The sequence below is a fragment of the Cololabis saira genome, chromosome 19 (assembly GCF_033807715.1).
Source record: "Cololabis saira isolate AMF1-May2022 chromosome 19, fColSai1.1, whole genome shotgun sequence".
Taxonomy (NCBI): Eukaryota; Metazoa; Chordata; class Actinopteri; order Beloniformes; family Belonidae; genus Cololabis; species Cololabis saira.
Window position 1 is genome coordinate 15,591,841 of NC_084605.1, and position 24,556 is coordinate 15,616,396.

The 24,556-nt window shown below is 41.6% G+C and overlaps 4 protein-coding genes across 5 annotated transcripts in view; 3 read left to right on the plus strand and 1 right to left on the minus strand.

The window, feature by feature from the left end:
* Positions 1-2,529: 2,529 nt before the first annotated feature.
* On the plus strand, positions 2,530-3,790 carry prr15lb (proline rich 15 like b). The gene is made up of 2 exons (XM_061708109.1): positions 2,530-2,562; positions 3,446-3,790. The coding sequence occupies exons 1-2, from the start codon at positions 2,530-2,532 to the stop codon at positions 3,788-3,790; spliced, it is 378 nt and encodes a 125-aa protein (XP_061564093.1).
* A 1,050-nt stretch (positions 3,791-4,840) lies between these two features.
* On the minus strand, positions 4,841-10,834 carry pnpo (pyridoxamine 5'-phosphate oxidase). Its single transcript, XM_061709362.1, has 7 exons — positions 10,529-10,834; positions 9,154-9,278; positions 8,971-9,070; positions 7,918-7,971; positions 7,703-7,831; positions 7,552-7,622; positions 4,841-6,211 (listed from the first exon to the last, which is right to left on the minus strand). The coding sequence occupies exons 1-7, from the start codon at positions 10,715-10,717 to the stop codon at positions 6,052-6,054; spliced, it is 828 nt and encodes a 275-aa protein (XP_061565346.1). The 5' UTR covers positions 10,718-10,834; the 3' UTR covers positions 4,841-6,051.
* Positions 10,835-11,063: 229 nt separating this feature from the next.
* Positions 11,064-21,165, plus strand: mrpl10 (mitochondrial ribosomal protein L10). The gene is made up of 5 exons (XM_061709363.1): positions 11,064-11,212; positions 11,387-11,556; positions 15,606-15,770; positions 16,049-16,193; positions 20,830-21,165. Exons 1-5 carry the CDS (start codon positions 11,173-11,175, stop codon positions 21,048-21,050), a joined length of 741 nt encoding a protein of 246 aa, XP_061565347.1. The 5' UTR covers positions 11,064-11,172; the 3' UTR covers positions 21,051-21,165.
* A 1,706-nt stretch (positions 21,166-22,871) lies between these two features.
* osbpl7 (oxysterol binding protein-like 7) overlaps positions 22,872-24,556 on the plus strand; it is a 30,128-nt gene continuing 28,443 nt past the window's right edge. For both annotated transcript variants that reach the window (XM_061709047.1, XM_061709048.1), the window contains exon 1: positions 22,872-23,119. The gene's annotated coding sequence lies outside the window, so the exon portion shown is untranslated. The remainder of the gene's footprint in view (positions 23,120-24,556) is intronic.

Genomic DNA, 24,556 nt, shown 5'->3' on the forward strand with positions numbered 1-24,556 from the left:
TAAGGTTTGCGCCATGGAGAGTCTGGATGGAAAGCAGGATAGTCGCAAGCGCAAAATGAAATTTGACGAGTTGGAGTTAGAGATATTAGTGGAAGAGGCAAATAAACACATTCATTCTCTACAGCAAAGAAATTTAAACATTACCAAAAGAAACGCAATATGGGAGAAAATCTGCGATAGAATAAAGGCAGTTGGTAAGACAAAAAGAACGGCAGATGAGGTTAAAAGAAGGTGGCAAGATATAAGGCGAAGAACTAAAGAAAAAGTGGCTTTTAATAAAACTTGTGCAACCATTTTTAAAATAGCATGCAGCAGAATAAAGACTCTCTCTGCGTATTCTTTGATTTTGGCGATGTCGCCTCCTTGCCACAATGACAGCAGCCATCGGTGCGTAATGCTGGGCAGATTAGCACCTTCCTTTCGAACGTATTAAATACAGACGCGATCACAATCCCCGCAATAACTTTCAGGCTTGGTAAATCTCATTGCGTGTGGTAAATTAACCTATTTGCATTTTCCCCTCCCAGTATTTAGGATTTCTGGCAGGTACGCCCCATATTGATTATTCATCAGGGCAAAAGTACTAAATGAATAGCGTGTGCTATTTTGCTCATTTGAGAGGCGTAGTCCTCTTTGCACGCCGTTAGTAGATCAGCTGGCACTTTGGTTTGCGGGTGATGTCAAGTTTGCACACGTTTTTACGCATGCAAACCTTTAGTAAATCAGGCACTTAGTGTTCATTTTACTGTTTCGTGTTCTTTTGGCTGAGGTTTGATTACAGCGCACTCATTAAGCAGGTACTTTTATCCAGAATGATTTACAAGGGTGAAGCACATTTAGGGCCATGTAGGTTTCATGATCTTTCCCGATTATGCTTTAGCATGGGAACTGGGGAAGTTGAGGAGTAAACCAGCACTCTCTCTTTGAAAAAGGGTCTCCTGAGCTACACTACAGCCACATCTACATTCTCTGTCCCAGTCTTCCAGTACCACTGCCCTGCATGTTTTTAGGTGCTTCCCTGTGCCAACACACCTGTTGCACATGAATGCATCACCTCTTTCGCATGTACGTCTGGAAATGACTCCCTAAGTTTAGCCAGGTGTGCTGGAGCAGGGAAACATCTAAAACATGCAGGGCAGTGGTACTTGAAGACCCTAACTGAAAAGCATTAGTCTAGTGGATGTAACTATCATTGGAAAGGCAGTCGTTGGACAGTATTGGTCACGCAGTTTGCACTGGTCATGGCTGATGTGGTCGGGCTACTGCCACTACATGTCCCCTGGGGAAATTTGATCAGAATCAGGATGGAGTCCATGCTGCTTGGCTCCAAACTATTTGGTTTGTACCAATAAATTAAAAAAAGAAGAAAAAGTTGGGATCAGTCAGCCGTTCATGCCAGCAGCTCTGTGAGTTTAAAGTCAGGACAGTCAGAGACGGCGACCATCACCGACAGCCTCTGCTGATAGCACATTTGGGAATTTCATTAGTTTAAGATCAGATGGTAAGATAAACACGTACAAATACCTGCTATTTCCTGAATGGTGGTTTTGCACGTAGTTCTGGTTTTATTACACAGGCCTGATATTCTCACCAGTGGGAGCATATTCATCACTGATATCAGGAAGGCACACCTTGAAGACACACCTGCGCCATCAATCATAACCACACTGTTTAGGAGACTCTGAAGCTTAACTAAATCATATGGGTCATATCCAACAACAAATCAGGAAAAGTTGGGAAAATACTAAATTTACATTTACTGTACTTTGACTTCATCTTACAGATACAGTAAGCACTGTTTTTTGCATTGCAGGCCCGTAACCCTTCCTGTAAACCTTCCCAAAAGAGTGGGGATAGTAAAGCTTGGTAGAGTTCCTCATCACAACTAAAGGCATTCTGCCATTACCAGTTAATGAAGCACATAGTGTGTATGGTGTCATCCTTGTCACGGTTCACAAGACTTTCACTTGTTTAAAAGAGTTCAGCGAGGGCAATGATCCGACCCCATATCACAGCAGAGCCTGGCTTCTGGACTTTATGTTGATAACAGACTGGTTGGTCTGTTTTGTTTTCAGTCCCATGCAGTGCCTATTTCTTCGGTAATAGATCTGGAAAACATTTCCATGTCATCCCAATACACATTTTCCTTGTGGGAGGACCTAGTCCAGACACCTCTGAACCCGGAGACACTGTCTCCACTGCTTTTAATTTCATTATAAATATTAATGCCTTAATCATGTGACTGTGTGTGAAGCTCACTTTGAATTAAGGCTTCTCACTGTAATGATCTTATGCAATTGGGATTTGTTCTCAGGTCTGTGCTACAAAATAGATAAATCCTCCTGTTTAGATGCTGCATAAATGTGTCAACGGTGCACTTTACAGGAAAATTATGCTGGAGTTATTCTCAAAGTTCTTCCTGTGTTTACTGCAAGTAAAGCTGAAATCTCATCATGTATAATTCATGTGTACTTGTGTATGTAAAGGAGGAAAATGCTTCTCATTACACCTTTGTCTTGTGGCCTCATGATGGCCCAAAACTGGCACAACAAGTCAGCTCAGGTACATTTAAGCCAGGTTAAGATGCAGAAACCTAATAAATGCGTGTGTGTACATGTGATCCATTGTCAGATCCAAAGCAGTTAAATATATGCCAATTCTGAATCATTGCTACTCAAACCCACAGTCAGAGATAGACAAGAGTTGTACGCTGAAGAGCAGTGGCGTCACCAGGGGGTGGCCAAGGGTGGCCACGGCCCCTCCTACAAATTTGCTGGCCTCCCCACTGGCCACCCCTACGGAAGAGTATTAGGGCCAGGCAGGAGAAAAATAAAAATAATATTTTAGAGGAAGAAGATTTTTTTTTCATTATGCACTTCGAGAAAAAAGTCGAAATGTCGAGAAAAAAGTCAAAATGTCAAGGAAAAAGTCGAAATGTAGATATTAATGTTGAAGTAGAATTTCGAGAAAAAAGATGAAATGTATTTCAACTTTATCCTCGAAATTTCAACTTTATTCACAAAATTGTATTTCAACATTAATCTCAACATTTCGACTTTTTTCTCGACATTTCGACTTTTTTCTCGAAGTGCACAATAAAAAAAAATCTTCCCCTCTCAAATATTTTTTCTCTTGCATGGCCCTAATACTCTACCGTAATAAACCCAAGTATATCAGTAGGCGTTTTTTTAAGTATTTCTGAGCCCTTATACTACAACAGTATAATACAATCCTGTAATGAAGGCTTTTAGTTTTGGTGTCCACCCCAAGAATTTAAGTGGCCCCATCTGGCCCCCCCCTATGAAACATTTTTGGAGGCGCCCCTGCTGAAGAGGAACCTTTATAATCAGCTGATTGGATTTTATGTTAATCCCAGATGTAGATATGGTAGCAGTGAGTTTCAAATAACCTCTGCAGTCCTAACTGTGCACTTTACTTCCTGTAGGTCCGTCCTCGCGTCTCCGTGGCTGCCATGGCTGATCCCAGCTGGTGGAAGCTGACCTTCTTACGCAAAAAGAAGTCTGAATCCAAAGTTTTGTATGAGATCCCAGCGGAGTATGGAAGCAACAATGGAAACAAGGATCAGCTAAGCACCCCTTCGGAGCACATGGACAGCCAGTTAAGTGCCAGGCTGGAGAAGATTGTTGACAAATCTGCAACCAAGGGCCGCCACGTCAAGGTCTCCCACTCCGGTCGCTTCAAGGAAAAGAGTAAAGTTCGAGCCACGTTGGCTGAGAACCCCACTCTGTTTGCAGAGCACAACCTCAGTGACGAAAATCATAAAAAATAGACTGGCGAGATGCAAAAGAAACACATACTTGATCATAAATGTGTCATAAATCAGTGTCACCTTAATGAAAGCTTTGAAGAGGGCTTTAAAAGCCTAAAAGCACACGCACCACACCCAGATAGACACTGTAACCACTGGACCCACACCTTAATAAGCAAATGGTATCAGTAAACAAACCTTTAGACGTTCACAGAACAGAGCTGGGAGCAGTTCTCCTGATTTCACCGCGTTTAATCCAACATTACCTGTATGTCCTCAGCGCAGACTGCTGTTTTGTATTTTAACAAATGTACACTGACATGACGGAGGCCACCCTTGTGATTTAAGTCACATTATTGTAATTCTTTTTTTTTTTTTTTTTTTAATATTTCATAAATGGCGCTTCTTTTTATGTCTCAAAAAATCAGTTGAAAATGCATTAACTTCAAGAAAGCATTGTCAGTTTTATTACTTCAGAATTTGAATGCAAGATTTGATGGCGGACACTCCAGCAAGCTCTTCCTTTATTTGGTTACAAAATGAAAACATAAGATAAACTTCCTAAGAAAGTCTCTTAGTCTATTCATCAAATCAATGAACCCCGTGTTTTTGTGGCTGCTTACAGGTCTAATGCTGTCTACTACTGTTTTTATTTTGATTGAAAAAAGTTGGTTTAAACTGTGCTAAATGGGCTTTTCTATGGATAAAATCCCAGATAATCAAACGTTTTATGAATGAATCTTGTAAATTGTTACCTGAACTGCCCGCTTCCACGTTGATTGTCAGTTTTATTAAAGTCTGTTGTGGGATAATTCTGTTTTAAATAAACAAATGTGTTGATATAAAGACGTGTTCGTCCAGTAGAGGCTTCAGACCGGGGACGGTGGCTGCTTGAAGTAGACTGATCTCCGAGATCAATCCTTCAGGTTATCGAGCTGTTCACTTCACCTGAGCCGCTGACAGGTTCTGTTGCCATGGTGATGGAGTTGACCCCGACACCGGACACCCAGGGGTGCTGGTCCAGCTGTCGTGTTGCTGACACCTGCTGGCCAAAGATGCTCTCAGGCCGCTGACACAAATTCAACTTTATTACTTAAATTACACAGTTATTTCAAGTCCAGAATGAAACAATCTCCTCCTGAAAGGGTAAAAGACACTCAAGTTGGCACATCTGACAATTTTGGCTCTTTTAAACTTGTTAAAGACACAATCAGTCAATGTTAAATTGGAGTCAGCTGCTCAATATAACCTGCTTCACAGGCCCCGTGTTTCCTTATAATTTCCTGATAAGAAACCAGAATGAAATGCAACAGCTAATAAATGAAAGTGAAAGAAACAGGCTGTTAAGTCCATAAGACGACAAAAGACTACATTTGTTTTAAGTGATTTCTAAGAGGACTTGGATGTGTTTAAAAAGTGCAGTGCAGGTCGTCTGAGCATGCAAAATGTAATCAAGGTTGAGTTGGAACATAACCAGTCGACCGAATCAGACTACAGCTTCCACAGATCAGTAAAGCGCAGAGCACTTGTGTGGGACTTCATATCAAACATCATAATGACATCTGTTTTCCACTGATGAAAATGTCGTTTCCTGTGTAATTCAGCACAGGAATTTGGCATGTAATACCTGCAGGTGTTTGTAGTGTTTTGTACTTCATTTTACACACCCGTCAACATTTAACACCAACAGCTACGATCTGAACACTAACACATTTCTGGCGTGTCACAAAAACTGACCTGGCAACACTTGTACAAACATGGATGCTGTGTACATTTATTTGGGATTAAAATCAACACTTTCTTGATTTGATTGATTGATTGATTGATTTCTCTTGGCAGAAATTCACCCAGAAAACAAGAAGCTCAAATCACCAGTCCTGATTTTCTATCTGAACAGAACACAATAACAAATTGTAGCATTGTCAGGCTTTCTGGGGTTTTATCAGAAAATTACAGGCCAGAAAAAACTCAAATACAGCAAACAGGAATACAGCAAGCGTTGTGCTTCCAAGTGCTGATCACGCTTATGAAGGAACCAGACACAGCTCAGGGTCAACAACATTAATAAACAACGCCAGGCTGTCAATCATTACCTGACGGGACAGGTGGAGTTTACTCTCCTGTGCGAGTTAGTCCACTCTTCATTGTCTCATTTCACGACGCATGGAAAATGTACAGTTGCACAGTAAACAAACATGAAATGGATCCCAGCGGTACTTTCAGATGATGCCCGTCAAAGTGTGACATAAAACGCTGGGCGTCCCGGTCTGCTGAGGTGGTTGTCACGGAGACAGCCGCTGGTACACCCAGCCCCCCTCTGCTTCGTGCTCAAACTCTCCCGGTCCTTCCTCCTTCTTCTTGGTGAAAACGATGCGGTCGTGGAGCCTGTTGGTTTGCCCCTGCCAGAACTCGATCAGAGCCGGCTTGACGACGTAGCCGCCCCTGTGAGGGCGACGTGGAGGATGGTTAGAGCGTCATGGCGACGGAGGCCGTCACGAGTCACTGCACTTACATGCTTTTTAAGAGAGAAGACTGACACCAGGTTAACACCGCTCAAGTCCAGCTGAACCTGACTTGAAACACTTTTCTGTTATATGCATCGCTATAGCAACCACCGGCAGAGTTTCCTATCAGTTTGACCGGAGACATTATTTTAGGGAAAGACGATAAAACAGACTGTTGCCTCGAAAGTTGGAATTCAACTTTTTCTCACATCTTGTCATGAAACGATTGCAAATAAAGAAAGAATGAATAAGATTATTCCATCTTTACTGGCAACAGTGTATATTATATATATCATTACATATAAACAGTGTTTATCAGTCATGTGTGAGGAAAGGGACTTTTATCAGATTTTTATCAGATACTCAAATTTAAATAAAAGTTGAGAGGAAAAAAAAAATCCATAATTTTCCTGGAGTAATATCTCATTTCTCAGCTATTTTTATTTTCAGGTCTAAAAATAAGGAATAATGAATTTAAAAAAAAAGGTAGGTTATCGAGTTTTAATCTGTAATATTTATCAGAATATGATGGATTCAGTCAGGCCACCTGACAGTCTTGCCAGGGCCCCGGACAAAATAATGTAAGATGGGCCCCCCTGCGCCCGGATCTCTCCTTCTCCCTCTTCCTCTCCTCTCCCTCTGCTCTTCCAGTTTTTATACAAGCTAATGGACGTTAAAATTAGAGTTAGCCAGTTAGGTTAAGTTACAAGGTTGGTAAACGTTGGCTGTGCTGTTTCTTACCTTGCTCTACGCTGACTTTATTGATTCCAGCTTCACCGTCACCACCCTTTTTAAAATATTTGTGTAGAGAACCTCTGAGGCCTCTATTTTCTTCTTCTCTTCTTCTCTTTTCTCTTCTTTTCTGAGCATCGGACTTGTGCTGACCGGACATTTTGACCATTCTAATGGTTGAATTAAATGATAACATCAAATTTTGATCAGGGGCCAAAACATTTTTGTGTTGGGGGTTCTTGACCACAAGGACAATTAGGAAGAAAACAAATAACAAGCTTTTATGTAACTCAAATACTACATATTTTTTCCACAAATAAGCATATTTTGAAACATTTTGAAAAATGATTCCATAATTTAATGAGAATAAATTTTTTTTTTTTTTTTCAGTTCTGGGCCCCCCGCTTACCCTGATTATGTGCAGTTAGCATCTTTGATGATTACATGAGGAGCGTGAGTGCGTGTAGAGCCAAGAACAGCTGCCGCACACGAGGACATCAATAAAGAAAGAACCAGATCAAACTCTAAACAAACAGTAGTACATACCAGTAGTCAGGCATGGGCACTTCTCCGTCCCTGTACTTCTCCTCCAGTTCTGCATTTTTCTGCCTCAGATACTGAAAGAAAGTGTAGAAGTTGAGACGTTGAGATAGTGTGTGCTACTTAGGGCCCGTGTGTGTGCCGTTGTGGATCTTACGTCTCTGTTCAGGACCGGGGTGCTTTGTCGGCTCACGACCGCTCCGATCTGGCTGCTCTTCGGCCGCGAGTGGAAGTAGTCGCAGGATTTCTGGTAGGGGATCCGCTCCACTGAGCCCTCGATACGGATCTACAAAGACAAGTGGGAATAAACCAACTAGAAAAAAAGAGAAGCAGTGATGAAAGACGTTAACAGCAAGTTTAAAGTTGCCCCACCTGTTTGTTCAGCGGTTCCCAGTAGAAGACCAGACATGCGTGTGGATTACTCTCCTGTGGACACAAAACCAATTAGACGTCAAAAAGTAAAAGCAGAAAATCAGGCTGTAAACTCCTCAATCAACTCTGAATGTGCTGGAAACCAGAGCTTTGTGGTAATAATTAAAAATCATTATCCTCCATGGCCTCTTTTCCCGCTGCTCACCAACATCTTTTATTTTAAATGTGAGAGTTGATGCACACTTTTCTAGATCAACCTTTCTTAATAATAATAAATAAAAATGCTGTATACAATTAAGAAAATAATAAAAATGAACATTGTTGTGCTCAGATAATTGACATAAATGCCCCGTGTATCGTCTATGTATAACAAAAGTAACATCTTGAATCAACATCTTGCTACTTTTTATGGATTTTGATTAAAAAGGAAAATGACATAAGGCAAAGGCAAATGTTTTAAAATCCTTTTTGTTAAATCCTAACCAAAGGAAAACAAAATAAATAACATAAATTACTGTATATGACTAAACATTCCACTTTTTATAAATATCTTTCTTGATTTGATTCATAAAATATTATAAAACACTCAAAAAAAAAGAGACATTTTTCTGACAAGAAGTGTAAAATGTAAAGATATTAGTTTATTAAGCAAGGAGTCAACAAATGATTTATGACCAAGTAGCTGAGGCATATTTTAGCAGATTAAAGTCCCTGTTGGAAATAATCAGGGTCAGCAATTTCAACAATAATGTTTGATAAATTGTTTTTCGAAATAAACTAATTATAGAATATAATACAAGAAATACACAACTAATTTAGAGCAGCGTCTTGATAAAGCTCTTAGTGAAGTCTTGAGTAAAGCACCTGAACAAATCCCCAAAGAGGAAAAACAAGGCAGTTTTACTTCAGCGTACAAAAGCTTAGCAATGACTGTAATCATGATTTTTGTGGCTTTTACACTTGAAGCATAAAATATTTTCTGGCACGCTAATTACACGAAGACTCAACTGTCAGAGTAACTCTGGTGGATGTCAGGCAGAGAAAAGCGCTCACCAGCTCAGAACCCTTTCTGCTCTCGTAGTTTGTGAAGAAGCGGAAACCCTCGTTGCTGTAACCTTTCAGGAGAACCATACGGGCAGAAGGTCGTCCATCCCTGGGCAGACACAGGTAAGCTCATCTGGGAAAAACCGGGACAACAATCTGGAGCTTCTCAGCCCAGGTGGAGGCGTTACCTACTTGGATGCAGTGGCGATGCACATGGCATTGGCCTCTCCTACTTCAGGACACTTAGTAGCTTCATCGAACCAGTTTCCAAATTGTTTGATGGGGTCCAGAGACACCAGCTGGCTCTCTTCAAAGCACTGTGGACAAAACAGACGACCATACATACTGTAAAAGCACTAAAACATAAGGAGCTTGTGCTCCTATGTTAATTTCATGCATACATAAGCAATTTGCTCTTTTGGGCTCAACTTTCCAAGATATTTCCAAATTGCAGCTAACTCAAAACAGGGCAGCACGCCTAGCTCTGCACTGTTCTATTAGAGAAAGTGTCAGGAGTATGCACAGGAGACTCACATGGATGCAGGTGGAAGAAAGACTGGCTTATAGTCTCATTATGTTTTTGAAAAAGATTTACACCTTACAGAAACCTGTTTTTTTTTATTTACAACTTCATCCGACAAACGAGAAACATAATTATAGAACTAGACAGGCCTCAGCAAACAACTTCACCTTGCCTTTACCGAGAACTAACGCACTCAAAAGGTCTGTTATGTACAGGGCTGTAGCTCACTGGAACAGTCTCCCCCCACACTTGATTTCAACCACAGGAATGGCTAGTTTCAAAAGTAAACTGAGAGAAGCTGTGTTTCCACATAATATTCTGTTACAATAGTCTATTAGAAAACTACGTTAAAGGAATACATTCATGTTAATTTTTCAATGTTCATATTATTATTATTATTATTATTTAATGTTCATATGCACTGAGAAATATATGTTAATATTTTCAGGTTAATTGATCTACAGTATGTAATTATTTGTACAAAATGCTGTATTGTTGATTAATTGTATGATTTAATGTGGATCCCAGGAAGAATAGCATATATAATTATAAGCATTATAAGCAGTTTGCTTCTGCCTATGCCTTTTCAGTTATTGTTCAACACATTTTTTTGGTTTTGTATGAAAAGTTAATGCTGTGTACAATGTTTTTTTGGTGTTGTTTTGTGTTGCAATGACTGAATAAACTTCATTCATTCATTCATTCATTCATTCATTCATTCATTCATTCAATAGTCTTCATATTTATGCGGACTAATGGGGATCCAATAAATAATAAATAAAACAGAGATCCAGGGTTTCTTGATTAAGCTCTTCTTAATTATGTCGGTCCTAGTGGACACATGGAGGTTACAAAAACACATGCCAGCTCCTTACAGGCAGACTTGTATCCAAGTCTAAGCGTGATTAGTCTCAAACAGTTCTCAGTACAATAACATTGTACCTTAAAGCTCAGTGACCTTGCAGTTACACAGCATGCAGACTAGTTTAATCGATCAGCAGTGTATCCCGATCCAGCTGATTGCATGTTGTGACTGCTGCTCACCTCTTCATCTCCTTTGTACTTCTTCCTCATGTTACTCAGGTCCATGCTGGTACTGTCAGTCGTGGATGTTCTGCAGAGATTCAGAGCAAAAACGCCTTGGTTTCCCGCTGCCAGGGAGACGTGAGAGGGCAGCTTTACACCAAATACACTGAAATGTCTTAATACATTCGTACTGAGTATGCGGCTCATGCTGGTCAAGACTCTGCTCTGACGTAACTGTCACCTGACGTAACAGGTTACGCAAAATTGCGCTTTTGAACAAAAAGTCAGATTTTTAAAGCTGGAACTGAGGAAGAATGTTTTAAAATTGATATCTTCATACTCACATTTAGGAAAATAAACCTTTACAGTTGTATGTGCAACGTAATTTAAATGATATTTAAAATCACGTGTGTCATGATGCATTCAAGTCTGTTGTAATTATGTTAATATTTTCAGTAACATTTTGGTCTCCAGCTACAAATAATTTGGAACATTTTTTTACTTAATTATTAAATTGATTAAATATAATCTGAATGAAGTTAGCAAAACTAAATCGATCAGTTCAGGATGGATTTCTTTGCTTATTTGTAGGATTTTAGTTTTGTCCAACTGGACTTGAACGAAACATAAGTTTTTCGTCACTTCCGGAGAAACGTCAAAAGATGGCGGCGACCTTGTGTGCAAGATTCCTGCCAAAACAGGGTAATATATAGTAAATACTTTATTTCTGGCATCCGTTTTCTGTCTGTAACGCGTTAGGAATCCTCTTTTTATGTTTTCAGAAGCAGATGTGTTGACTAAGAGTCCTGTTCCAGTCAGCCGGTGTCAGCTCCGCAGCGCGTCGCTCAGAACAGTAACTCTGTTTTTGGTTTGCAGGATGGCTGCCTCTGACCCAGGGGGTTCGGCACGGCTCGAAGGCTGTCACACGCCACAGGAAACCTATTCACTTCCTGAAGCAGAAGCTCCTGGCGGTCACAAAGTACATCCCTCCTCCCCGACCTGTTCCTCCGGACGCCTACCCGCCTGAAACCACGCTGGTGCAGGAGGTAAGACCCCGGTGTTCACCTGCTCACACCACTGTACCTGCAAACTACAACCTCCTCACATCACCTGCAAACTACTACAACCTCCTCACATCACTGCAAACTACAACCTCCTCACATCACCTGCAAACTACAACCTCCTCACATCACATCACTGCACCTGCAAACTACAACCTCCTCACATCACTGCACCTGCAAACTACAACCTGCTCACATCATTGCACCTGCAAACTACAACCTCCTCACATCACTGCAAACTACAACCTCCTCACATCACTGCACCTGCAAACTACAACCTCCTCACATCACTGCAAACTACAACCTCCTCACATCACCTGCAAACTACAACCTCCTCACATCACCTGCAAACTACAACCTCCTCACATCACTGCAAACTACAACCTCCTCACATCACTGCAAACTACAACCTCCTCACATCACCTGCAAACTACAACCTCCTCACATTACCTGCAAACTACAACCTCCTCACATCACCTGCAAACTACAACCTCCTCACATCACCTGCAAACTACAACCTCCTCACATCACCTGCAAACTACAACCTCCTCACATCACCTGCAAACTACAACCTCCTCACATCACCTGCAAACTACAACCTCCTCACATCACTGCACCTGCAAACTACAACCTCCTCACATCACCTGCAAACTACAACCTCCTCACATTACCTGCAAACTACAACCTCCTCACATCACTGCACCTGCAAACTACAACCTCCTCACACATCACCTGCAAACTACTACAACCTCCTCACATCACTGCAAACTACAACCTCCTCACATCACTGCACCTGCAAACTACAACCTCCTCACATCACTGCAAACTACAACCTCCTCACATCACCTGCAAACTACAACCTCCTCACATCACCTGCAAACTACAACCTCCTCACATCACTGCAAACTACAACCTCCTCACATCACTGCAAACTACAACCTCCTCACATCACCTGCAAACTACAACCTCCTCACATCACCTGCAAACTACAACCTCCTCACATCACTGCAAACTACAACCTCCTCACATCACTGCAAACTACAACCTCCTCACATCACCTGCAAACTACAACCTCCTCACATCACCTGCAAACTACAACCTCCTCACATCACTGCAAACTACAACCTCCTCACATCACTGCAAACTACAACCTCCTCATATCACCTGCAAACTACAACCTCCTCACATCACCTGCAAACTACAACCTCCTCACATCACCTGCAAACTACAACCTCCTCACATCACCTGCAAACTACAACCTCCTCACATCACCTGCAAACTACAACCTCCTCACATCACCTGCAAACTACAACCTCCTCACATCACCTGCAAACTACAACCTCCTCACATCACCTGCAAACTACAACCTCCTCACATCACCTGCAAACTACAACCTCCTCGCATCACTGCACCTGCAAACTACAACCTCCTCACATCACCTGCAAACTACAACCTCCTCACATCACCTGCAAACTACAACCTCCTCACATCACCTGCAAACTATTACAACCTCCTAACACTACCTGCAAACTACAACCTCCTCACATCACCTGCAAACTATTACAACCTCCTCACATCACCTGCAAACTATTACAACCTCCTCACATCACCTGCAAACTACAACCTCCTCACATTACCTGCAAACTACAACCTCCTCACATCACTGCACCTGCAAACTACAACCTCCTCACATCACTGCACCTGCAAACTACAACCTCCTCACACATCACCTGCAAACTACTACAACCTCCTCACACATCACCTGCAAACTACTACAACCTCCTCACACATCACCTGCAAACTACAACCTCCTCACATCACCTGCAAACTACAACCTCCTCACATCACCTGCAAACTACAACCTCCTCACACATCACCTGCAAACTACTACAACCTCCTCACACATCACCTGCAAACTACAACCTCCTCACATCACCTGCAAACTACTACAACCTCCTCACACATCACCTGCAAACTACAACCTCCTCACATCACCTGCAAACTACAACCTCCTCACATCACCTGCAAACTACAACCTCCTCACATCACCTGCAAACTACAACCTCCTCACATCACCTGCAAACTACTACAACCTCCTCACACATCACCTGCAAACTACTACAACCTCCTCACACATCACCTGCAAACTACAACCTCCTCACTGCACCTGCAAACTACAACCTCCTCACATCACCTGCAAACTACAACCTCCTCACATTACCTGCAAACTACAACGTCCTCACATCACTGCACCTGCAAACTACAACGTCCTCACATCACCTGCAAACTACAACCTCCTCACATCACCTGCAAACTACAACCTCCTCACATCACTGCACCTGCAAACTACAACCTCCTCACATTACCTGCAAACTACAACCTCCTCACATCACTGCACCTGCAAACTACAACCTCCTCACATCACTGCACCTGCAAACTACAACCTCCTCACACATCACCTGCAAACTACTACAACCTCCTCACACATCACCTGCAAACTACTACAACCTCCTCACACATCACCTGCAAACTACAACCTCCTCACATTACCTGCAAACTACAACCTCCTCAAATCACCTGCAAACTATTACAACCTCCTCAAATCACCTGCAAACTATTACAACCTCCTCACATCACCTGCAAACTATTACAACCTCCTCAAATCACCTGCAAACTATTACAACCTCCTCACATCACTGCACCTGCAAACTACAACCTCCTCACATTACCTGCAAACTACAACGTCCTCACATCACTGCACCTGCAAACTACAACCTCCTCACATCACCTGCAAACTACTACAACCTCCTCACACATCACCTGCAAACTACTACAACCTCCTCACACATCACCTGCAAACTACAACCTCCTCACATCACCTGCAAACTAGTGATGCACCGAAATGAACATTTGTGGCCGAAACCGAAAATAATAATAAACACTTGGCCGAATACCGAACAATACCGAACATGGTTCTTCGCAGTTTTTCATTTATTTTGCCAATTTTTTCACCATTGCATAAATCAAATACATTTGATTTAGGCATGCTTTTCAAAGAAAAAAATCTTTTACAAAATTACAAGGTAGAAAATATTTATTGAACATAAAAAACTGAACATGTTTTAATTTCGCAGCATTATGTTGTTTTGGTTCCACCTCCTGGTGAATGTTAGGTAAAATTCTTATGTGGTTACTTTTTGGTTGGCCAACGATTTATGTTTGTGGTGCGCAACCGTTGCGGGAGCGGCCAGTCTATTTCCTTCTATTACAACGCCGTTATTGATTGTTCGTTTTTTTTTCCCACTTATTCCACCGAACACCGAAAGTGTTTTTTTTACCATTTTCGGCTGAACAATTTCGGTTACCGAACAATTTCGGTTAACGAACAATCGGTGCATTACTACTGCAAACTATTACAACCTCCTCACATCACCTGCAAACTACAACCTCCTCACATCACTGCACCTGCAAACTACAACCTCCTCACATCACTGCACCTGCAAACTACAACCTCCTCACATCACTGCACCTGCAAACTACAACCTCCTCACATCACTGCACCTGCAAACTACAACCTCCTCACATCACTGCACCTGCAAACTACAACCTCCTCACATCACATCACTGCATCTGCAAACTACTAAAATCTTCCTCACAAAAGCTCGGAACAAAGTTTCTTTACTTAATATTTACAAAAAAAAAACTAACATTATTTACAAATCTTTTTTTGTAGTAATTACAAAGAATTTTCCACTATGGAATATAATATTTTGTTTATTCTAATTTCTGTTTTCTGAAAAACTTAGATAAATATTACTTAGGCCATTATTTTAAGACGGTGTATAGTACATAGTACATATGCATATTTGTTCATATATAATGTATATATTACTTTTACTTCAACGTTGTGGTGATCTCTGTAAACTTTACCCATAATTCTGCTTCACAAGGAAAGGGCCACCTTGTATCTTCCCTGTTTGAAACTGAACATTTGTAGTTTTACTCTTAACATCTTCTCTCTTTGTTTCCATCAGGATAGTGGTTTCGTGTTACTTTTGAAGAGGGATTTAAAGAAGGTGTTCCAGGATCATAAAATGGTCGCTGTGGTCCAGAACAGTGGAAGCAATGCTGAAGACATGATCACTCTCAAGCAAAGACTTTACAAACATGGCATCAGTGTCAAGTTCTTCCCCAACCAGGTAAGGCTGATATAACCTCATATGCAATGTTACACTTTCAGTTAATTACTGTGAGCTGATTAATGAAACAAAGAAGAAATTATTTTAATGAAATTCTCTTGATGTCTCACTGTCTGGCATTTGAAAGAAATATTTAAGCAACTCTCGATTACATGACTATTTAGCTTTAGATGCTTAAGCACATTATTAAACTGTTACTGTCTACAAAACTCACATCTTGTCACTCAGTTTCTTGTTAAATCTTTAAACTTATGTTATTTTCATATGTTCCTTTTGAGGTGATGAGGTCGTTTCTGAGTGAATCCGTTTACTGCAACATGACTCCTCTGTTCATCGGTCCAACGGTTCTGTTTGTCAGTAAAGAACCGAAGGTGAAGGAGATGCTGTCAGCTCTGAGGGCCAGCCCACAGATGATTCTCCTCGGTACGTTTCTTGTGTGATGCAAAGGAAGAGCTTTGTAATGCCCAACTAACACTTGTTACTGTTACATGCTTTATAAAACCGCTGCTCATTCAAAATGAATGATTAGATGTGTCCAGAGTTTTGACGTCTGCTGATAAAGAATCAATACCCAAAAAGAAATACAAAACTCATGAAATAAGAAATAATGATTCAATATAATTTAATATATCAATCAAACCATAGATTTAGAGGCAAAATCAAAAACTGTTTTCTTCTCAAAGCTGGATTCAAATTTACTGTAGCAGAGCGGTGTGTCTCTGAACATATTGATTACTTTGTGTTTGCAGATGGGCCCCGAAGATACACAGTAGGCTTGGGTGGTATCCAAATTTTGATACCCTCAAACTTCCTCCACATTTTACCCCGGTATACGGTATTACCGTGACTAATTAAAAATGATGACGTAAGCCTCGGTATTACCAAACTGTTGGCTTGAGCCTTCACCGTTCACAAACTGAATACCAAACACTATTACTGAACAATAACAACATAACATGCTTAATATTAACAACTTTTATTAACAACAAATGCAGCTTATAAAAAAGTGCAAATACAACAGTCGCGCACAAATCAATTAAGATCATGTCGGCGCCGACAGGATTTGGCAGGCGCACTTCACATTACCGTAAAGCCTGATTTATGGTTCCGCGTTAAATCGACGGCGTAGGTTACGCGGCGACGTGCACCGTACGGCGTAGGCTCTGCATTGGTGTAACGCGGAACCGTAAATCAGGCTTTACTCCTAGACCGTTTTAAAAGTAAACCTGCCGCTGCAGCGGGTCGTTTTTGCAGGAGGGTTCCCAGAGACATCTTTTTCCGTGGGGGTTCGGGTTGTGCCTCTGTCTCTTGGATTCTGATGCCACTGCTGCTGGTGCTTGTCCCTCTAAGCTCACGATCTCAGCCTGTAATTCAGCCTTGATTTCAGCCAGTGCGTTATCATCAGTCTCATATCCCCCGCGGTAACGAGGGTCGAGGAAAGTGCACTTTCGCATTAATTTGCGCACTGAATCAGATTCATACTTGGCCCCCAGCTTTTTTAGAATTGCAGTTTTTATTGACTTTGTTAGTTCAAGGTCGTTTTGTTTTTTGACACCAAGTCACTCGGTGCGCGACCTGCCATCTTTCTCCCCCTCTCTCTCCCAGTGCGTCTCTCTCCCCTCCGCTGTCAGGTGATGACATCACGTTCATAAACTTTATGGAAAGTCTCAAAATGTAGGCTAAAACATATTCAACTATTTAATTAAAACTGAAAATTCAACCACACATAAGTGCTACTGGACATACAATCAATTTTAGGCATTAAATGACTTTTATTTGATATTTAATTGTTATCTCTTATATAAGTCCATTGCATTTTTTCATGACGGTATTGAAAATGATACTGCTGCTATTTTTAGACACAGACAGTATACGGTATTCCCCTAATACCGCCCAGGCCTCATACACAGTAAATGAAACATAAGAGACAACTAACCCGCAGGTGTGTTACGAGACACAAAAGCGCTTCTGTTGAGGCTAAAAACCTGTTAAGGTGTATAGCTGGAATTGATAAAGAAATGAATCAATAAGCTGAATCAACACTGGTACTAGTATTGATAAAATGTTATCCAACCACGTGGTTATCGGACATTAATTGGTTTATGGGGCTGTGGAGTTGGATGTAGGATGTGTCCTCTCACCTGTCAGCTCAGAGCTCTGCTCTGTTGCTTTGCTGAGGAGATGAGCTCAGAGTTCAGATTTGTCAAGTGCCTGCAGATGTCCGCTGGGCATTTTCAGCTGCAGACTGATGCAGGGACAGTTGGATAGCTTGCTGGGAAGAGTAGCTCAAACATTAGCAGAAACTTCAGGCAGCCGATCACCACAGAATATTTTACTGTGCAGATGGGTGAAAAAACAAAGTCACAGTTTTTCTTCTGCCTTTTTAAATGCACACACTTAGCCCAGGTTGTTGGATTTTTTTTTTCTTCTCTACACCAGGTTTCGTCCTTACGTCCCAGTATGCCTTTTGTCTTGCACAGCTTAGGAAATGGGGCAATATCCGCTTCCAGTGTTTCCCCTAAAAAAAATTTCAGGCCCGGTCGTACCCACCGAAAAAACCCTAAACAGACGAGGCGCGTGGGACGGCATATTGGACATGTTATATGCAGCAATATAACAAAGTTTTACATTAAAAATCATTGTAGGCCTATATTGGTGAATGATATCACTTCAATGAAATCATTAGACTTCATCTAACCTTTAACCAAAGTGTCATCGGCCTGAAAGGCTGCAGTGTGCTGGTCTGACCCCATATGAGCATTGAGCACATCTTTTCTAGATATTTCAGAGGGATCTCTATGAAAAGCTTGTGCTGACGGCATATGCCACAAAACATCCCTATTCACAATTGAGATTATATCAGTTATAAATAATTTAAACGTTGTAGAAGATTTTTTTTCCCCCGTTTTGTTATAACAGAGTTACATGCATTTGACTGGGGAAAAAATGAACCTTTAGTGGTTCTAGTGGAAAGACAATCTATTGTCTGTGTTATTTTCATCATTATTGCTTACCAAAAAAAGATTCAGAACAAAAATGTAAGCTAAACAACAAGCAGAACCTACGGCGTAGGGTACGCGGTGACGTGCAACGTACGGTGCGTGTCGCCGCGTAGGTTCTGCGGTAGTGTAACGCAGAACCATAAATCAGTCTTGACGCTCACACGTGTTCTGGCGCTAGGACCCTGCGGACGCCTGGTGTGTCGTCGGGCTGTTTTTTCCTTCATGCTTCCCTGCAGCGTCTCATGCAAACACAAACAAACGTACCTGGCAGAAACATTTCTTTATATCATGTTGTCTGTCGCCCGCCATATTTTTTCTTTTTTTGGCCGGCGCCATAGTTGGCTAGCTACAAACTCTATACACCCATAATGTATAATAATATGCGAGAGTACCGCTCTCAGCAGCGGTACTCGCGTCGTTAAGGCTGATTTATGGTTCCGCGTTACACCAACGCAAAGCCTACGGCGTAGGGTACGCGGCCAGCGGCCGTACAGTGCACGTCGCCGCGAATCTTACGCCGTACTCTACGGCGTAGACTCTATGTCGATTTAATGCCGAACCATAATTCAGGCTTACTGAGCAACGAAGCAGGTTGACTCCCGTTGCAGAACAGCGCTGCAGAGGCGCTCCAAAACGTAAATGATCATTGATTATTTTTTTTTAGGCCTGGCGGGGGGTCTCGTTGGCCTGGCGGGCCCGCCAGGCCTATATAATGGTAGGGGAAACACTGCGCTTCTCTTCCACTGCCTTTGTCAGGTTATCTGTAGTCACGGTGTTGTCCCAAGATGAACTTCAGCACAGGGGCTGCGCTGAGGGTAAACAATGAAGCCGTCATGAAACTGTGGCATATGATCACGTGACATCCTGAACCACATTACTGAGATGTCGAAATTTCCTCTGGTTCAGTACAGTCAATTATTGATGGCTTCCAAAAATGTGACTGCTCGCATTAAGTGGCATACTTTGGCTAACTGTTGTGTTGCAAGTGTCACCTCTCTCTCTCTCCTCACGATCAGAGCTGCTTGTAGCAACGAACACATCCCATTTATGGGGGAAAAGTTATTGATATGCTGCCAGGCAACTAGAATCTACTAAGGAGTAGTTTGAAATAGGCCTGTGTTGAAAAAATTGATTTTCCTATTCTAAATCGATTTTCCTATAAATTCCTAAAAATCGATCGGTATGTCTAAAGATCGATTTGTTTTATTTTATTTTTTTATTTATTTATTTTTATTTATTTTTTTTTAATTAATTAATTTTTTTCTCCCCCCATCATTACATGACAACTTTTGGTATTTTTGTGTTTATGTCCGAAAAAGGATGTTTTGTTGGACACGAGAATAACTGGTGCCATGTTTTTGCCTTTAAATATGTTTAAAGGTATGAAAACATTAAAGTTTTCAGTTATAATTGCATAAATTGTCTATATTTCATTACTTTATATACTGTATTGGGGTTACATTTGCATAAAATGCTAAAAACCAAATTCTCAAACCCGAAAAAGACCGAAAATTGAAAAAATAAAAACGGAATCTGGGAAAGAATAAAACCGATTTCATACGTCCTCTGTTTGCTGTCCTGGATCTGTTTCGTAATTCTTCACCACACGATGTTTCTGAAAGCAGTTATATCAGCATTCTGGGAGGTGATTGGTCCTTACAGTCGTCATTAGCATTTGCTGTTGAATCTCAATATAATACCAGTGTTAATATGTTGCAAAACGACACAGTCATATTATTCATGCAAAAGCTCAAAAAACTGTTTTAATAACACTAACCCAAATCCGAATCGAATCGGATTGAACCAAATCTTGATAATCGATTCTGAATCTTAAGAATCGGAATCGACTCGATTCTTGACATTCTAATCGATCCCCAGCCCTGGTTTGAAATAGAAACATGTGCAGCAGGACAGCCAGTGGGTGTCATGGCTCTACGGTAGCATACGCGTGTAAACCATTTGCAGTGTTGGTTGCCTGCTTTGCTTGCTGTTTGCGTGTGTAACAACGGGCACATTGAGCAGAACTGTAAACTGTTGTATCTTGTTCATCTCTGCAGGAGCCTGCATAGAAAAGTCGCTGCTGAGTGCGCAGGGTGTGGTGAGTTACTCCAGACTGCCGTCGGTGACCGTGGTCCAGGGCGAGCTGGTCAGCGGGTTGACCATGCTGACCTCCCAGACATCCTCCATGCTGCAGCGGCACCCGGCCCACCTTTCTGCCCTGCTCCACCAGTATATCAAGCAGCAGAGCCCCAACGATGGCGCAGAAGAGGCCACGTAGAGGCTCAGAAGAACGGACCAGGACTGTCACCTGCAGACTTTCACATGCAACTATGAACTACACATCAGACTGAAGACTGAGAACGTTTCACCGCAGTGAAGCAGCAGTTACGTTGGTGCTACAGTAAATCAATCACACCGTGTGCGTCCGCATCGATGGCCACCGTGGCTGGTTTTACGTCGTCTCAGTTTCCTCGAAGGGACTTTGCTGTTTCAGACTTAACTTGTGGATATTACTGTACATGAATAAATAACATCGGCTCTCCCTTTACAAGCTCTTTTCTTAAACAAAGAAGTGAATACATTTTAGAGTTTTTCATTAATTTCCCGCTGACTCCGGTGGGACTGCTCCAGCGTAATGGTGCCAGCACAAAATGACACAAGGATAACAACATTGCTAAGCTTATGTGTAGGCACAGGTGGTGAATTGTTTAAAGACAAAAGTGACATTTAAAAAAAGAATCTGCTTCAGCTAATAGAAGCAAAAGTGGTCACAGATCCTGGCAGTTAATCTCCAGATTACTCCGTGTAATCCGGGTCACTTGGTCTTTTATGACCTGATTTTCTTAAAGAGAGAAATAATTGAGATCCTCACTGAAACACCTCATGCTCTTGCTATTTAAAAGAAGTGCATTTATATTTTCATTATTAAATAAAGTAGCACCAGTCTAATAATGGTCTACTAATTCAATCTTATAATAATGGTAATTAAAAAAAAAATCATTTATTTAAAAGAAGAGTCTAGCATCTAAATGGGTATATTATGCTAATTAATAACAATTGTAATTTGAATCACCTTTTAGAGTATCTGCAGCCAAAATAACTCCAACAGATGGAAATATTTCACACAGTAAAGATGACAACAGGGAAAGACTCATTAAGGGGCACAGCTCATTTGTTGGCCTCCTTGGGGTCCTGGAAGGATCCTGACAGCCTGGAGACCCTGACCCTCGAGATCAGTCCTCTGTCTGACGAGCTGGATCTCAGAAACATGTGCCAGCAGTCTCACACAGTGCATTCTGTACCCGGCTCAAGTTTAAGTTCATGATTCATCATTAAACGATTGTAGATAAATCACAAAACACGGAAAACCTTGAAAGATCCTAGTGTTCGTTTGTCTGGTGCACCATAAGAAAACCAGGGAACAGAATCAAAGTTAATACAAGCTTTTATTATATTATGCACAATGTTTTCCAGCCGGAGGTCCACTTTTCTCAAACCACATAGTTAGGAGAGAAATGCACACTGTGGTCATCAATTCAGTCATATTTATACTAAAAAAGGGAGGTGTTTTGTATGTTATAGGAGCCGATGTGGATTCTTATCTGGGAGGCCAACTGCAGGGAAAGAAACTTAAACATGTCACACTTTCAGCCATATATTTTTCTGTTGTCTATCTCTGATCCGACATGCTAACCCAGCAAAGTTCTGAGACAACCAAAACCCAGAGAAAAACAGGGGACCCATCAATCTTAAACATCCTTTCCTCCTCACCGTCCACACCTAAAGAAGAACTCAGCTAATCAATCAGTCATAAAACAGGAGGTGGTTCTGTGCTGAGAGCAACCATCAGTGTACAATCTTATAGAAAAAAAACTCATACTTTTAACAATTTCATAAAATCCTAACAACCTAATCCGTCCCTTTCATAGGCACCTCCCTCTTTAAATATAAACTGTTTTGAATGTATTTGAGGTATTTTGATGGCAGTGCTGTACGTTCGGGGGTGTGTACATTTGCAGAGAGAGGAGTGCTTAGATTTACCCTCCATGACATCCCTGCCAGACCGTCGCTGTAATTCCTCCTAATGCGGATAAGGCTCCTGCGCCATTACGCACGGCGCACCAGCCTCCTTGGATTTGGACGGAGCTCGAGGCTCTCTCCGCCAGGAAGGACTCGGCCTTCCAGTTTACACAGTTTGACTTCTTTATTTGGACGTTTGTGGACAGAAAAGCGAAGTGATGGCTTTTCAGAGACTCCTAGTCGCCAGATGAGACTCGCGTTGGACTCGTCGGACGCGGAGGAGGTCGCCGGATGATGAGAGTCGGGGGACGACAGGTGAGACGACAGGTGAGAGGACAGGTGAGGACCTCTGCATTAAACGGTCACCCCTGAAATGAAGGGGACAAGGATTTAACACGAGTCAATCATCTCGAAGGAATGATGGCACTTAAATGTATCAGAGCAACAATTTGACCCTCATCTGTTATCTTTGGACCGTCCATAAACTTGGTATATTTACAATCTTTGTTTGTTCTCATCTGTCTGTGCTGTTTCGCGTGTTGTTGCTTCAGTTTTTTTTACCCAAATAGATTATAACTGCGTAATCTGTACATTTTAACCTCTCTGGCACGGTGCTGTCTGCGCCCTGGGTGACTTTACGCCGTTTCTTATGTTGGCGCTCACCTGCAGAAGAACCTGCAACTGTTGTCGGTTATAGATAACCAGTAAATCGCACCAAAGTAAGGTACAATTCTATACATTTCAGCTCGCAGACTTTTAAAACCTGAAATTAATTGAGCAAATTCTGTTTAAAAAATGCTGAAAGTAGCCTACAACTTGTTGCCAGTCAGTAAAATCAAACTCAATTCTTTTAGAGTATTATTTGTGTTCCGTCTTTAGTAAGCAAGGCCAGGATTCTGCAAATCCTTTCATCCTGTTTCCACCACATCATGCTTTCATTACCGAGGTGACTTATTCTGATCATCCCCTGGCCTTACGTAACCGAGCTGCTCTATGTTGGAAAACACTGGTGTCCGCCGGAGCCGCAAGTCCTGCAGGCAGTCCTGCAGGAAGTCCTGCAGAAAGTCCTGCAGAAATTCCTCCAGGAAGTCCTCCAGGAAGTCGTGCAGAAATTCCTGCAGAAAGTCCTAAATCCTGCAGAAAGTCCTAAGTCCTACAGGAAGTCCTGCATAAAGTCCTGCAGAAAGTCCTAAATCCTGCAGAAAGTCCTGCAGGAAGTCCTGCAGGAAGTCCTGCAGGAAGTCCTGCAGGAAGTCCTGCAGGAAGTCCTGCAGGAAGTCCTGCAGGAAGTCCTGCAGGAAGTCCTAAATCCTGCAGAAAGTCCTAAGTCCTACAGGAAGTCCTGCAGGTTTGGCTGAAAACTCCTCCTGAGCTGGTACATTTGTAGACTAAAACCTCTAAATACTAAAGCACAAAGAAAAATTCAAATACTTTGTTTTTACATTTTATATATATATATATATATATATATATATATATATATATATATATATATATATAAAAACAAAGTATTTGAGATAGACAAAATGTATTTTTATGATTTTACAAAAAACATTTTCTTTTTAACTTCTACCTGTGTTTAGTGTATATTAAACTGGTTTGTAAACGCCTTTAAAGAACAGACGATATCAATTTCATATTTTAAAAGGCTTTAATCGCATTCCTGCGCTGTTCCATCTTTTTCTCAGTATCCCGTTTTAATCACCGTCATTACAGTGATCTCTGCAGTAGATTGCGTTACTCCAAGTCCACAATGCTGCTAGT

What these genes read in the sequence shown, in the direction of transcription:
- pnpo (XM_061709362.1), bottom strand. Translation starts at nt 10,717, where the DNA reads ATGAGCCGCATACTCAGTACGAATGTATTAAGACATTTCAGTGTATTT. An exon ending in AGTACAAAGGAGATGAAGAG is followed by an intron (nt 9,279 to 10,528) that starts GTGAGCAGCAGT and finishes TTTTGTCCACAG; the next exon opens with TGCTTTGAAGAGAGCCAGCT. An exon ending in GCAGAAAGGGTTCTGAGCTG is followed by an intron (nt 7,972 to 8,970) that starts GTGAGCGCTTTT and finishes TTGTGTCCACAG; the next exon opens with GAGAGTAATCCACACGCATG.
- prr15lb (XM_061708109.1), top strand. Translation starts at nt 2,530, where the DNA reads ATGGCCCAAAACTGGCACAACAAGTCAGCTCAG. An exon ending in GGCACAACAAGTCAGCTCAG is followed by an intron (nt 2,563 to 3,445) that starts GTACATTTAAGC and finishes TACTTCCTGTAG; the next exon opens with GTCCGTCCTCGCGTCTCCGT.
- mrpl10 (XM_061709363.1), top strand. Translation starts at nt 11,173, where the DNA reads ATGGCGGCGACCTTGTGTGCAAGATTCCTGCCAAAACAGG. An exon ending in AAGATTCCTGCCAAAACAGG is followed by an intron (nt 11,213 to 11,386) that starts GTAATATATAGT and finishes TTTGGTTTGCAG; the next exon opens with GATGGCTGCCTCTGACCCAG. An exon ending in AAACCACGCTGGTGCAGGAG is followed by an intron (nt 11,557 to 15,605) that starts GTAAGACCCCGG and finishes TGTTTCCATCAG; the next exon opens with GATAGTGGTTTCGTGTTACT.